General features: G+C 40.6%; 1 protein-coding gene across 1 annotated transcript; it reads left to right on the top strand.

Annotated features, from left to right (window-relative positions):
* The first annotated feature begins 294 nt into the window (after positions 1-294).
* Positions 295-15,494, top strand: Zc3h12b (zinc finger CCCH-type containing 12B). Its single transcript, XM_048336052.1, has 6 exons — positions 295-384; positions 1,528-2,288; positions 7,921-8,060; positions 10,093-10,327; positions 11,457-11,563; positions 13,243-15,494. Exons 2-6 carry the CDS (start codon positions 1,684-1,686, stop codon positions 14,661-14,663), a joined length of 2,508 nt encoding a protein of 835 aa, XP_048192009.1. The 5' UTR covers positions 295-384; positions 1,528-1,683; the 3' UTR covers positions 14,664-15,494.
* The last annotated feature ends 438 nt before the right edge of the window (positions 15,495-15,932 follow it).

Raw genomic sequence — 15,932 nt, 5'->3', positions numbered from 1 at the left:
GTCTTCCTAAAACAATAAATGTGCTACCTCTCTCATATATGTTCAGAATCTTACTCATTTTATGTGCTCCTTACAGTTAGCCTATGAGATCATCCTGAATGTCCTCATATGGTATATGAGGAAACTCAGACTCAAAAGGGAGAAAACCAAGTTACACTTGAAACCTGTCAGGACAGAGGAGGTTGGTGAGAGTGGAATTTAGAAATAAATTGTCCCTAATTCCCTCCTGTAATTAATTTCCTTTTAAAACTATTCTTGAAGAAAATTAATTTTCTATTTTCTTCCATTATTTTGAGACAAGATCTACTGTCCAGGGGAAAGGTTATCTCCCTCAAAGTCCAAATGATCCTCCTGTCTCAAACTCCTGATTAGATGGGACTAAAGGTACGTACCACCATGCCAAGCAGATTTGTTCCCTTCGTTTACCAATTATAGTAAATAAAATCAAGAGGATACTGATAACACTTTATATAGCCTACTAAGATAGTCTGAAAGCAATTTTAATGGTTGTCCAGTCTACCTAGTAGATGGGGGGGGGGTCTCAGTTATTTTGCAGAGTAATGCAAGAGAGACTAGGCTTGTCAGGAGTGGATTTCAACCTTAAAAATATCTTCCCGGCCACTGGTGGCACATGCTTGTAATTCTAGCTACTTGGGAGGCTGAGATCTAGGAATCAAGGTGCAAAGCCGTTTCAGGTAGGAAGGTCCCTGAGACTGTTATCTCCAATGAACCATCAAAAAGCCAGAAGTGGAGCTGTAGTTCAAGTAGTAGAGTACCAGCCTTGAAAGAGAAGGTTGAGCAAGAGTGCCCAGGGCCTGAGTTCAAGCCTCAGGACCTACACACACACACACACACACACACACACACACACACACACACACACACACACACACACACACACACACAAATGAAAGATCTAGAGGGCTGGGGATATAGCCTAGTGGCAAGAGTGCCTGCCTCGGATACACGAGGCCCTAGGTTCGATTCCCCAGCACCACATATACAGAAAACGGCCAGAAGCGGCGCTGTGGCTTAAGTGGCAGAGTGCTAGCCTTGAGCGGGAAGAAGCCAGGGACAGTGCTCAGGCCCTGAGTCCAAGGCCCAGGACTGGCCAAAAAAAAAAAAAAAAGATCTAGAGAAGAATCTAGAAACACTTCCCTGCCAGAAAGGAAGAAAAAGAATGTGAGCGTGCACACGCACACACACACACACACACACGTACATTATTCACATACACCCTTGCATTTTGTTGAAGTGTAGTTTCTAGTCATGTAAATAATAGCTTTAGTAGTGATTCAGAGGGAAATGGAAGAGAAGATTTTAGCCTTATTTCCCTCACTAAAAATGTTCTCTATGATTATTAGAATTGAAGACTATATTTCTAGTGTAAAGTAAATGTGATCATTGTAAGCAGAAAAAAATCAAATGCTAGAGAACCTGTTGTTGCTTATGAAGAAACTCTGTATTCTAAACATTCTTTCTCAAAAAGTTACTGAGTATGATTATGGCTTATGTGTTTCTTTGTAGAGACTGGTAACATCTGACTACACCAATCTGAACACGTAGACTCTTGCACCATTGCTACCACGACATTTTACTAAAGAGGAATGCCACTCTACGTAGATTCCAAGCCAGCTAGAAAGAAACAAAGCTGATTAGTCTTCAGTCTAACCACTGAACGGGATGACGGCCACAGCTGCAGTGGAGACACCAAAAATGGAGAAGAATGCCTCCAAGGAAGAAAAGCAACAACCTAAAGAGGACAACACAGAGCAAGGCAATGTTGATTCTGAAGAGTGGGTGAGCTCTGAGAGTGACCTTGAACAGATGAACCTTAAAAGCCATAGCAACAACAGCTGCCAATCTGGAAATGTTCAGTTGAAGAAAAAGGAGATGCACTCCAAGCCCCACCGCCAGCTCTGCCGATCACCCTGCCTGGATTGCCCTAGCTTCTCCCAAAGCAGCATTTTACATGACAGCAAACTCGACTTGGAGAAGGAATACCAAGCCAAGATGGATTTTGCTCTAAAGCTGGGCTATGCTGAAGAACAGATCCAATCTGTGCTGAATAAGCTGGGCCCTGAATCACTTATTAATGATGTATTGGCAGAGCTTGTCAGACTTGGAAACAAAGGAGACTCAGAAGGGCAGGTCAATTTGAGTCTATTAGGGCCCCGTGGGCCTAGCTCCAGAGAGATCGCAAGCCCTGAATTGTCTCTTGAAGATGAAATAGACAATAGTGACAATTTGAGGCCAATTGTCATTGATGGAAGTAATGTGGCAATGAGGTAAGGCTAGTATATATTTTTTCTTCTTTTAAAAAAAGAAATTATTTGAATTCATATAAGTTGTTTTTCTTTGCAAAGCCCTATAAGAAGCCCTTAGTTGTCTGATTCTTACAGACTATTGGTGGATAGAGTCTACAGTAATCCTCCTCTTGCCTTTTCTTTCTTCTTTGAAATTGTTATCACTGGATCTTCAGGTGTATTGGGACAGTTGATAAGCATCAGTACCTTTTCAGAGAAAACATGGTCACTTAGCTCTTGGAGTCTGCTTTCCTATCCCTAATAGATTAACCATCCTGAAAATCGTTTCATGATGTTACTTGCATGCATAACTTAGGAACTTTCCACAGCTACCAATCACTATTTCCCAAGTTGGGATCCTTTTGTCTGTCTTTAGGGCTCTTTGTGGTATCGCTTACATTAATACTTGAATATGACTATGATAATCTTGCTACATTATGTAATATTGTACGACTATCAATGTTACTAAGATTATTTGACAGGCTGGGACACAAGTCAGTGGAAGAATATATTTCCAGCATGCACAGGGGCCTACAGTCTATCCCCAGCACTAAAAAAGAAAGAGGTGAAGAAAAAGAAAAGGAGAAGGACTTCTCCTTTGGAATCTTGCTAGCAGCAGGGGATACATTTACCAATTTTGTTTTTCAAATCTTTGAAAGCATGACATCTTTCCAACGTGTGTAAAACACACAGGACATCCTCCCTGGGATTTTGTTGCTGTTGTTGGTCATAGGGAGTTGAACTCAGAGCTTGGACACTGTCTCTGAACTCTTTTGCTCAAAGCTAGCACTCTACCACTTTGAGCCACAGATCCACTTCTAGTTTTCTTAGTAGTTAATTGCAGATAAGAATCTCATGGGGACTTTTCTACCTAGGCTCTCTTTGAACCGCACGCTCAGATCTCAGCCTCCTGAGTAGCTAGGATTATAAGCATGAGCCTCTGGAAACAAGAAAACAATAGAGAATAATTTCTGTGTCCAAGGGGCTAAAAGTATATCTGCTGCCATCCTAAAAGAATATGGCCAACTCATTCTCTCACCAGACTATATAACACACAATACTGTAGAGCAGGAATTTCTCTTTTCTCTTCTGCTTTGTAAAGAATAATGAAGAGGGCAAAAAAGAAATAACGAGGGGGTTGTGCTCAGTAGTAGAGTGCTTGCCTAGCATGCATGAAGCCATGGGTTCGAATCCTCAGTACCACATAAACAGGAAAAGCTCGTAGTGGTGCCCCAAGACTGGCAAAAAATAAAAAATAAAAAGAAATGAGGAGATTAATTATTCTGGCAATTGGTTTCAATTATTTAGTCTATATCAGTAGCAAATTCTTATACTGGTGGGAAAATGAACTTTTGTCTCCTGTGTGAGTTATTTTGATAAATTAAAGGCACTGTACATGATTTAAATAAAGAATCACCACTCAACTTTTATCTTTACAAGCATTTTAGGAGTATTTTAAAATAGTACAGAGTGAAGTAGACACTGATAGGTCACCTAGCTATGGAAACCTAGCTATTCAGGAGGCTGAGATCTAGGGACTGCAGTTCAAAGTCAGCTTGGGCAGCAAAGTTCATGAGAGACTCATCTCCAGTTAACCACCAAAAAGCCATAAATGGAGTTCTGGCACCAGCACTGAGCAAAAAATTCAAGTGAAAGCAGGAGGGCCTAAGTTCAAGCCCCAGTACTGGCACAAAACGAAATAAAATAGTACACTGGACCACAATATTTTACTGTGTATGAAGTGTACAAAATACAAGTATTCCTTATGATATATCCACACATGAATGTAGTGAACTTTTATCAGGTTCACACTGTTACTCTTTCTTATCCTATGTTCCTTCTCCCTTCCCCTTATACCTCCCCAAGAGTCCCTCAAATAAGAGATTGCTCTTATGACAGATGAGCTTGTATTGAATGTTTTTTAAAAAAGCTTTTTCACAGCCAAAGAACAATTAACAGAGTGAACTGATAGCCTACAAGGTGGGAGAAAATATTTGTCAGATGTTCATCAGGCAAAGTAATAATATCTAGAATATATAAGGAATTCATAAATTATACAAAATATTCATATAACTGTTTTCATTACTGTATCCTTGTTCTTATTTGAATATCTGATTAGGTCAGTTAACCAATGAGTTGCAATATTTTGCAATCACATATCCATGGTCAAAGTTCATTGCTATAATGTATTTATTCATCACATCTAAATTTGGCTTGTTTTCTGTAAAACATCACCATGAGGTTAGTAGTTCTTATACAAACTTAATGTTAACATATGTTGATCTTCCGCATGTTGGATAAGTCTGTGTTTAAATTATGGTGCTTTGTTTGCCGCTGACAGAATTTGTTTAACATTTGCAGTAGTGATGTACCTGTGATTCACAGACTGCAAATATACTAAGATATATGCTGTGGTCCTAAAACGTGCATTCATTCTGGGAGCTGTTTCTCTTGGGAGGAAAAATCCATTTCAGAAGATTTAAGACTTTGATAATGTAAATACCACTACGTTCTCAGCTACTTTTGTAGAAGAAAAGGCCAGCGACCCACCTACTATGAAAAAATTGTTTTGGGAGCCTGGATCAAGATATATTTCTATCACACATGTAATCCTGGCTATTCAGAAGGCCAAAATGTCACAGTCCAAGTTCAAAATTAAGAGATATTCTCTAATTAACCTCCAAGAAGCAGGAAATGGAGTACGTATAGCTCAAATAGTAGAATACCACCCATAAGTGAAAAAGCTAAAGGAGAGCACCCTAGCCCTGGGTTCAAATCTTAGTACAAGCAAACACACACACACACACACACACACACACACACACACACACACACACACACACTTCCAAGCCAGTTTACAGGGAAAGAAAAAGTGAGCTATAGTGTCACTAGAATACTCCATGATTTCTAGGTCCTAGGTATTTAAGCCGTTTTAGATTTGAAAATGGCAAAAGCTGGTCATCTTGCAAGCTTGTTTTCACTTATATAAAATACACATTCCTAGCTAGGTACTGGTGGTTCATGCTTGTAATCTTTAGCTACTCTAGAGGATGAGATCTGGGGATTTGAGATCACTGTTTAAAGCCAGCTCAGGCAGACAAATCCAAGAGACTCTGCTGATCTACAAGCAAAAAGGCAGAAGTAGAGCTGTGGCTTAAGTGGTAGAGTGCTAGTATTAAGCATAAAAGCTAAGGGACACCACCCAGGTCCTGAGTTCAACCCCTAGTACCCCTAGTACATATATATATATATATATATACATATATATTCATTCCTTAAATATTTTTCTTTACATATTTGACCTTTGTGTAGATCTTCAATGACACTTTAATGAATGTTAAAAAATGCCTCTGGTTCTTACTGAGCATCTTATATACATTTCATGGAATGTTACAATGGCAAAATTTTATTACATTTTTTGTAATTGTATGAGTATGTTACATTTTTAACATTTTAAAAATAATTCTTGATATGATAGAGATTCAATAGCTGCATACAAATATATCAAAATATTAAATGTTTGTTTTGAGGTGGTGGTAAAACAGTTGAGTCTTGGGTTTTCTTTACATTTTATGTATTTTCCACATTTTCTGTCCTATGTATATATAATACAATTATGTACATTTGTAATGGTGACAAATATTTTTAAACTAAATATTTTTCAAAACAAACCATGAAGTGGGTATATCCAACCAAAAATAGTATTTTTATATTTGTTTTTGGACTTAGATTATATTTAGGATTAAATCATGCTTTACGGCACTGCAGAGTGAAATGAAATTTTGTACCTGTCCTTCAAATGTGAAGTATATTGTTTTTGTTAATTTGAGGCTTTTTTTGGCTCATCATACAGTCCAAGTTGACCTCAAACTAGTAATCCTCATGATTCTCTACCTCTGCCTCTTAAGTGCTGGAATTACAGGCTTGTGTCCCCATACCAGGCCAGGAATTCTCCCTTCTAGTGGTAATTCTGGTGTGTTTCCCAATTTGTTATTCTTTATATCTACCATCATAGCGGTGGGGGAAAACTATAAGTAAACATCTTTTGACTGGCCCATTTCATGCTGGACCCATTCAGTGTTAACCCTATAAATACCATGGGCTTGCTTGTTCTGCATTTTAGAAGCGGTCAATGGTAGTTGTTTCAGAGGATGTCTCAGAATATATTGGCAGTTAGTGTCTTTGTTTAAGTGCTTTAAACTTTCACTACAAGAGTATAATTGCTTTATGATACTCTCTGGAGACTTTTTAACATGATTAACATATAACGTGGAAATCTTAACAAAAGCATTTAATAATTTTTTATAATATGCTATAAGACGATGTAAATTCTGAGACTATATTTAAACTCACCTAAAGGAAACAATATGTGTAACTGGAGCTAACGAGCTGTAGTGCTTCTGAGAAGCCAAAGTATTTGATGTGAGAAGACTCATTGCACTTTTTAAAATTAGCTTACTAACAAAGAAGGTCTTTTCTTCTGATCAGTGTTGCTGTCTGAAAAGCTGGGACTTGGCACAAGTGGCATTTGGCTTGCCTAGCAAACAAGAAACAACAAATTCAAACCCCCAAATCCACCTAATTCTAATAGAACTTTATACTTGTATAACAATGTCACCCAAGCTGCTTAATTAGCTATAACTTAGTGTGATTTGTGTATGTATGTCTTATCATCATATACAATGCTAAAAGACTACAACCAAACTAGACCACTCTCCTACAGAGTTTGAGGTTGTTTTTGTTTGGGTTTTTTTTCTTTTATTTTTTTGCCAGTCATAGGGCTTGAACCCAGGGCCTTGGCTCTGTCCCAGAGCCTGAGCCACAGCACCACTTCCAGCTTTGTCTGTGTATTTTATACTAACAAATCGGTCCCAGGGATTCATGCATGCTAAGCAAGCACTCTACCACTAAGCCACTTTCCCAGCCACTCAGTTTGAGTTTTAAAGATGATGGTAAAAACTGGGTGCCGATGGCTCATACCTATACTCCTAGCTCCTCAGTGGGCTGAGTTCTGAGGATCACAGTCCAAAGCCAGTCTGGGCAGTAAACTCTGTGAGACTCTTATCTCCAAATAACCAACAAAAAAAAAAACTGGAAAGAAAACTGTGACCCAAGTGGTACAACAACAGACTTGAATGGCAAAAGCCAAGTGATAGCATAAAGCCAAGCTCTGGTACCAATCATCACCCCCCCCCACCTCTAAAAACGACTCATCTCCAATGAAGCTTCCATATAAACTTTAAGCTTCTAATAAGCCTTTTCATTTTTTCATCTGCTATGAATATCTGGATCTCTGAAAAATAAAATGGTGATAGGAAATAGTTGCCATGACTATTCTAAATTGGAATTTCCAAGAAAGAGAATATCTGCTGTCAATCCCACTGCAGAAAAAGGCTGATGGGGTATATTTTTGCTAGTTATTCTTAATTCTTTTGCCTCTCCCTCTCTCTCTCTCTCTCTCTCTCTGTCTCTGTCTCTCTCTGTCTCTCTCTGTCTCTCTCTGTCTCTCTGTCTCTCTGTCTCTCTGTCTCTCTGTCTCTGTCTCTCTGTCTCTCTGTCTCTCTGTCTCTCTCTCTCTCTCTCTCTCTCTCTCTCTCTCTCTCTTACACTCCAGCCATGGAAATAAAGAAGAATTCTCCTGCAGAGGAATACAACTTGCAGTAGATTGGTTTCTAGATAAGGGCCATAAAGATATCACTGTATTTGTTCCTGCCTGGAGAAAGGAACAATCTCGCCCTGATGCACCAATTACAGGTACTATTGCAAAAAAGACATTCTTGCCATCTGGAAACAAAGCTAACAAGATAGTTTGGAGAGAGGGTGATGGTCCCAATTAAGATAATTTTTTCTCTAAGTATACTTAAATGTCTTTTGTTAAGTCTATTTTTGATAAAGTGATCAGTATAAAACCATCATTGTTTTGTAGCTTATGGTAGTCAGAGACAAGTTCAGTTCAGCAAAAGGTAAAGCACATAGTTGAAAAGAGAATGCTTTTCTATTTAATCATGGACTTCATTCAGACAGTAGAGGGATGAATCCAGTTATGAACATGACTGAACTTTTGCAGAAATAAAAGAAACTGTTAGACAGTGGATCTCATTTTGTACTAAAGAAGTGATTGCTTGGTTTTCAAATTAGGGGATGGAACAGAGAGAAAGAAGTCCCCAAACAGTCAGAAACAATTTATCTATGGGACAGAATAGATCCAATAACAAGGGCTGAGGATACATTTTGTGTATGTGTTGTTACTGGGGCTTGAACTAAGGATGTCACACTCTTGCTTTTTTTTTCTCAAGGCTTATGCTCTAACTCTTAAACCATGCCTCCACTTCTGGCTTTTTGCTGTGTAATTAGAGATAATAGTCTATCTTACTGGACTATATTCAAATCACAATCATCAGATCTCAGCTTCCTGAGTAGCTGTGATTACAAGCATGCTCAGATTATACTTTTAAAGTTCCATGAATATTTTCTTTTCACATCAGTAGGAAAAATAATAATGAATGTATAAGACTATATCTAGAAGCTCAGCACGAGTGGCTTACAGATGTAATCCTACATACTCAAGAGTCTGAGATCTCAGGATCATGGTTCCAAGGCAGCCCAGGCAGGAAAGTCCATGAGATTCTTATCTTCAATTAACCACCAAAAACCCAGTAGTGGAGCTATAGCTCAACTTGTACAGCACTGGACTTGAGCAAAAATTCTTGGAGACAGGGCTTAGGTCTGTTCAAGCTCCAGAACTTGCACATCAAAGAATGTATTTAGTGGCGGTGTTGGTCATTATTGCTTGTGATCCTAATCAAGAAGCTGAGGTCTGAGATTCTGGTTCAAAGCTGGCCTATGCAGAAATGTCCATGAGACTTTTTATCTCCAATTAACCACCAAAAAAGCCAGAAATGGAACTGTGGTAGAGTGTCAGTCTTGAGAGACAAAGCTAAGGGGTGGTGTCTAGGCACTGAATTCATGCCTCAGTACCAGCAAAAAATAAATCAGATTAGACAAGGATGGTACACACCTGTAACTAGGGAGGCTTTGACAGGAGGATTATGATTTAGAGGTCAGCCGAGGCTACATATCAAAACTCTATCTAAAAAATAAATATAATGAATTTGCTCAAAGTACACTATGTGCATGTATGGAAATATCTCAACAAAAGGCCCCCTATTACAAATATGTGTCAACTCAAAGTGAAATTAAATTTTTAAAAATCAAGAGAATGCTAGAATTTGTTAGTTCTCACTCTTTGATGTGATTGAACCCAGTTCCTTCATTTTATCAAAAAGTCTGATGGAGAAGGTGACTTATCTAAAGTCACAATCCAATCCGATGTAATAGCCAAGCACAGAAGCCACTTGATCTCTAAGGGAAAATTATTTATCTGTATGTGTGTGTGTGTGTGTGTGTGTGTGTGTGTGTGTGTGTGTGTGTGTGTGTGTGTGTGTGTGTGTGCTGGTACTAGGGCTTGAACTCCGGACCTCATATTCTTGCTTGGCATTTCTGCTCAAGGCTAGCTCTCCATCACTTGAGCTACAGCTCTGCTTCTAGCCTTTTTGCTGGTTAATTGGAGATGAAGAGTCTCTTGGGGAAAAAAAAGTCTCCTGGATTTACTGTGTGGGCTGTCTTTGAATTGGAATTCTCAGATCTCAGCTGCCTGAGTAGCTAGGATTATAAGCCTAAGCCAACAGCACCTGGCTAGTACTAACTTTTGCATCTATAATATGAGAATAATGCTGTTATTTTCCAAAGATGATTTATAATCTAATATATAATTATATTTTGACAGATCAAGATATATTACGTAAACTAGAGAAGGAGAAGATTCTTGTCTTCACACCATCCAGGAGGGTTCAGGGCAGAAGGGTTGTCTGCTACGATGACCGGTTCATAGTGAAATTGGCTTTTGATTCTGATGGCATCATTGTGTCCAATGATAACTATCGAGACCTTCAAGTTGAAAAGCCAGAATGGAAGAAGTTTATAGAGGAGCGGTTGCTGATGTATTCCTTCGTAAATGACAAGTATGTTGCTTTCCACTGGGCTCTAAGTTGCCTTATATCCAAGTTACTAGGACTGTATGTCAGTCAACATTTAGTGAACACTAACTGTATAACATGCATTAGGCTGGTCATTATAGAGATAAAAGATTGAACAGGAAACAGAACCCATTCACAAAGGGCTCAAAGGGGGAATATACAGAGGAGACATCCAGAGAGAAGGAAAGGGTGAGTCAGTGAGACAGTAAGAGAGAAAGGGGGGGGAAGAGAAACAGAGAAAGGGATGGAAGAGAGAATAAGGGGGAGGGGAGACTGTATAACACCTTACTAACAATAAGATGATATTTTAAAAGAGAGAAAAAGGAGGGTGAAGAGAATACCATAATATATCCTAATAAAGGTCTACACTTAACTTTTTCCTTTGCCAATCCTAGGGCTTGAACTCAGGGCCTGAACACTCTCCCCAAGCTTCCTTGCTCAAAGCTAGTGCTCTACCACTTGAGTCACAGCTCTACTTCCAGCATTTTTGGTGCTTAATTGGAGATAAGAGTCTCAAGTTGAACAAGAAATGTACTCACTGCCTTACATATGAATCTGTATCCCCTCTGTACCACACTTTGACAATAAAGAAAAAAAAGAGTCTTGTGAACTTCCCTATCTGGCCTGGCTTTGAACATCTATCCTCAGATCTCAGCCTCCTGAGTATCTAGGATTACAGGTGCAAACCACTGGTGCCTGGAAACACTTAAAAAATGTTTTTGTCTCTGTGATTGACAAGAAAATGCCTCCGAAGAGATGACATTTGAAATGAATTTTATAGATTAAAGAGAGCTGCTGGGAAGGACAGGTGAGGGAGACATTATGAAGAAAGTGATGAAGGTTTGAAGATGGATGGCATGCGGTAGGAAAGTAGCAGATGTGCCAGTGTAGCTGGAGCATAGAGTCGATGGAAGAATTATACACTGGGAAAAGATGTGATCACACGGGAACAAGGGAAGAAGTATTTTATTAGCAGAAGATAGCTGTGAGTCAGGAAGGCCAAATAGAAGGTCATGACAACAGTGTAGGCAAGCGTTCATGAAGATGTGAAAGCCTCATGAGGAGTCATGAAGATGGAAGTGAAGACATTTACCTCTTGTTTTCATGCTTTCAGATTTATGCCTCCAGACGATCCTTTAGGACGCCATGGCCCCAGCCTTGAAAATTTTCTAAGAAAGAAACCTGTTGTTCCTGAGCATAAGAAGCAACCGTGTCCTTATGGTAAGTATTTGGGTGCTGAACTGAAGTCAGTACTAAGACACACTTAAGGACACTGTGGATATTTTTTCCATTGCAGAGCCTCTTTTCAAATGGGAAATCTTGGCTTGATCTTATTCTAGGAGCTAATGTCTTTATGTCCAGTTGGTTATGGATTTAAAGTGAAATCTTAGGAAATCCATGAGGTAAAGGTAACTAGAATCGGAATAATTAGCTTTGAGTGAAAAAGTTAACAAACTGCACCTGGGCTGAGTTCAACCTCCCCTCCCAAACAAAAACAGCACTGAAGGAAAATTAGTTAAAATAACACCTATCTAGCAGCCTAAGTCCTGACGCTTAGCCTGGGAGACAGGTAATGCGCTTGAATTTGGGGCCTGAGTGCTGTTCCTGAGCTTTTTTGCTCAAGGCTAGTTCTGTACCACTCGAACCAGGACCCACAGATCCACTTCTAATTGTTTGGGTGGTTAACAGGCTTTCTTGCCCAGGCCAGTTTTGAACCATGAACCTCAGACCTCAACATCTTGAATAGCCACCTCTGCGCATACCCTTTCCTTTGGTATTGAACTTTCTGGTTGCCTCCAAGCTTCATTTTTTGTGTGCTGGTCCTGGGGCTTGAACTTGGAGCCAGAGCACTGTCTTTGAACTTGTTTTTGCTCTACCACTTGAGCTACAGCTCCACTTGAGCTTTTTGGTAGTTAATTGGAGATATGAGTCTTGTGGTCTTTCCTGCCTGGGAAACTTTGATCCTTAGATCTCAGCCTCCTGAGTAGCTAGGATTACAGGCATGAGCTGCCATGCCAGCTTCCAAGTTTCATTTGTAAGGGGGCACGGGTCTTAGGTTTGATCTAAGGCTAATTTGGAAATTTGCTCTTTTGTGGATAATCATATGTAGGGAGAAGGGAAATTTTTTTAAGTTTGTCTTTAATGACTAATTCACAGAGGTTTTTTATGTTCATTACCTCATTTCATCTTTTCAACGATGCTATGATGTAGATATGAGTATGAACCCTGTTGACAGAAGAGGAAAATGAAGCTCAGAAAATGAAGTCACTTAAACCCACTGCCAGTGGCTCATGCCTGTAATCCTAACTACTCAGGAGGCTGAGATCTGAGGTTCAAATCCAGCCCAAGAAGACAAATCCAAGAGACTCTTATATCTAGCAAAAAGCTAGAAGTGGAAGTGTAGCTCAAGTGGTAGAGCACCAGCCTTGAGCAAAAAAGCCGAGCCACAGTATGAAGTCCTGAATTGAAGCCCCATTTCCAACACACACACACACACACACACACACACACACACACACACACACACACACACACACACGTGTCATCAAGGTCACATGACTAGTAAAGTACACAGCTGGAATTGCAACTCAGGTTTGACTGGCCCTTGAACCTGTGCTATTTGCATGGTATCACATGTCTTCTATGACACTCTGCTACCTCCACATGCAGAGGATGCCTGAGAAAAGTTGTATATTACTGCAACATTAAGGCTGCTCAGCTATTAGCATCTGTATGGAAGTTTCCTCCTCTGCTTTCCAGTTCCTCCAATATGAGATATCTCCTTGATGTTGTCTGTCATTCCTCTTTGTGACCTGTTAAGCCTAACCTGAGTGACCAGATTGTCAAAACAGTTTTGGGTTTTGACAGTGTCTTAACCCCAGGGCATTATATTTTTTCAGGCAAAAAATGCACCTATGGCCACAAATGCAAATATTACCATCCGGAGCGGGCCAACCAACCCCAGCGTTCAGTGGCAGATGAGCTTCGCATCAGTGCCAAATTGTCCACCGTGAAAACCATGAGTGAAGGCACCCTGGCCAAGTGTGGCACAGGGATGTCTAGTGCCAAAGGTGAAATGACCTCAGAGGTAAAACGCGTGGCCCCCAAGCGCCAATCAGATCCCAGCATCCGGTCTGTGGCTGTGGAGCCTGAGGAATGGCTGTCCATTGCCCGTAAGCCTGAGGCCAGCTCTGTCCCCTCACTTGTGACTGCCCTAAGCGTCCCCACAATCCCACCCCCTAAAAGCCATGCAGTGGGTGCACTGAATACTCGTTCGGCCAGCAGCCCAGTGCCAGGATCCTCCCATTTTCCTCACCAGAAGGCCTCACTGGAGCACATGGCCAGCATGCAGTATCCGCCCATCCTAGTTACCAACAGCCATGGAACTCCTATTAGCTATACAGAGCAATACCCAAAGTTTGAGTCCATGGGGGACCATGGCTACTATTCAATGCTAGGTGACTTCTCCAAACTGAACATCAACAGCATGCACAACCGAGAGTACTATGTGGCTGATGCAGACCAGGGCATGTATGTCCGGAATCCCAACCTCTGTCCTGACAGTTGTATGAGCCATAGTAGGAATGACACCTATTCCTCTTATAACAACTTGTATTTGGCTGTAGCTGATGCCCACCCGGAAGGCAGTTTGAAGCTGCACCGCTCAGCATCTCAGAACCGTCTTCAGCCTTTTTCTCATGGTTACCATGAAGCCTTAACGAGAGTACAGAGCTATGGCTCAGAGGATTCCAAGCAAGCACCCCACAAGCAGTCAGTTTCCCACTTAGCTCTGCATGCCCAACACCCAGCAACTGGAGCACACTCTAGCTCTCCTGGAGACTATCCTATACCCCCCAACATCCATCCTGGGGCAACCTCCCAGCCAGGCCGGGCTCTAGTGATGACTCGAATGGACAGCATTTCTGACTCCCGCCTATATGAGAGCAACCCCATGCGGCAAAGACGACCTCCTCTGTGCCGGGAACAGCATGCCAGCTGGGATCCACTTCCCTGTGCAACTGACTCCTATGGCTACCACTCCTATCCCTTAAGTAATAGCCTCATGCAACCATGTTATGAGCCAGTCATGGTAAGGAGTGTGCCTGAGAAGATGGAGCAGCTCTGGAGGAATCCTTGGGTTGGAATGTGTAATGATTCCAGGGAGCATATGATCCCAGAGCACCAATATCAGACCTACAAGAATCTCTGCAATATTTTCCCATCTAACATCGTTCTTTCAGTGATGGAAAAGAATCCCCACACAGCAGATGCCCAGCAACTGGCAGCCTTGATTGTTGCCAAGCTTCGGGCTGCACGTTGATGTGATATTGGAACTTAGTTCCTTACTAGAAATATGAAGATTAATATGAATTATCCACTGAGAGTATGGCTTAGTAACTAAACTTTGTGCAGCACTTTAAAAAGTTATAGAGTGTTTATGTCATTTAAGTGCATAACAACTCTGTGAGATCGGTCTTCCTAAACACTCTCTTTTGCAAAGGAAGCTGGCACTCAGTCAGATTCAAGTGACTTGCCAAGGTCACACTGCTAGTAAATGACCAAGTCAAGACACACACCGAAGTCCAAGTCCCTTGCCCTTTTGCACTGTACTATGTTGGTAATGGAGGATAAACCCCAGGGGAAAGGCATATATGCAGGCAACCCCAAGGGATTCCATTGCCACTGTGTTCTCAGTCACATGTTCTATATTAACAAAGTATGGATGATATATCCAACCTAACTAGAAAATGCACAAAAATCCCATGGCATATTGAATTAAACATTTTAAGAGTTTTAATAAGAAGACTGGAAGCTGTTTAAAAGTAAATACATACTTTTATTGCATGGTTATCATTCAATATCTTTAACCAAGTTATAGGGTCATGTAGAACCTTCTAGTTATATTTGAGCCCTACTTTTAGCAATCATATTGCATGTGTGAATGTATATATTTGGTTTGAGGTGTCTGTGTGTGTGTGTGTGTGTGTGTGTGTGTGTGTGTGTGTGTATCTCTGGTGTAGCCTTTTATATAGTGATAATGAGAAAATAGTCTCTACACAGTCCTTAGTCTACATCTGTATAGATAAGTCTGACTTGATGATTTTATGTCACATTTCAGTTTCAACTAGAATTGAAAGTGAAATACTATGCCAGTATTTGAACATCGTCTTTGTAGGCACCAGAGCAAACCAGCTCTCTTTCCTTTGCACTTTTTACTTGCCAACATTTATTAGCAGTTCTCAGCTTCCAAGCCTCTTCACCTTAGCACATTAGGGGTCAAGTTGCAGCCTTCTGCGGAGAAGCTATTGGATAGGTTCAAGCTCCACATATAGTATGTGTGTGCTACCACAAGTACAGAAGAGTCTGCCCAGAACCAAGGGACTTTGTAGCAGAATCCACTCCCCTTATCTCAGGAGAGATGGCCAAAACCATGTGGCATTAAATGATGAATACAGAAGCTTCACATGATGAGGGGTAAGGGACTAATGGATGCTTTGGATGATTTTGGACTTCGGGTCTATGCTGTATTCAACATCACAGAAGCAAATGTTATGCAGGACAGTGCATAGCCATGTAGTCTATTTTCTTC

This window comes from Perognathus longimembris, chromosome 28 (genome assembly GCF_023159225.1).
Source record: "Perognathus longimembris pacificus isolate PPM17 chromosome 28, ASM2315922v1, whole genome shotgun sequence".
NCBI classification, from domain to species: domain Eukaryota; kingdom Metazoa; phylum Chordata; class Mammalia; order Rodentia; family Heteromyidae; genus Perognathus; species Perognathus longimembris.
The sequence above is the reverse complement of the archived record's forward strand: the minus strand, read 5'-3'. Positions and strand labels throughout refer to the sequence as shown.

Bases quoted from the DNA above. Each gene is read 5' to 3' on its own strand.
- Zc3h12b (XM_048336052.1), top strand. From the start codon at position 1,684: ATGACGGCCACAGCTGCAGTGGAGACACCAAAAATGGAGAAGAATGCC. The intron at 8,061-10,092 runs GTACTATTGCAA...ATATTTTGACAG, and splicing joins CCCTGATGCACCAATTACAG to ATCAAGATATATTACGTAAA. The intron at 10,328-11,456 runs GTATGTTGCTTT...TCATGCTTTCAG, and splicing joins TATTCCTTCGTAAATGACAA to ATTTATGCCTCCAGACGATC.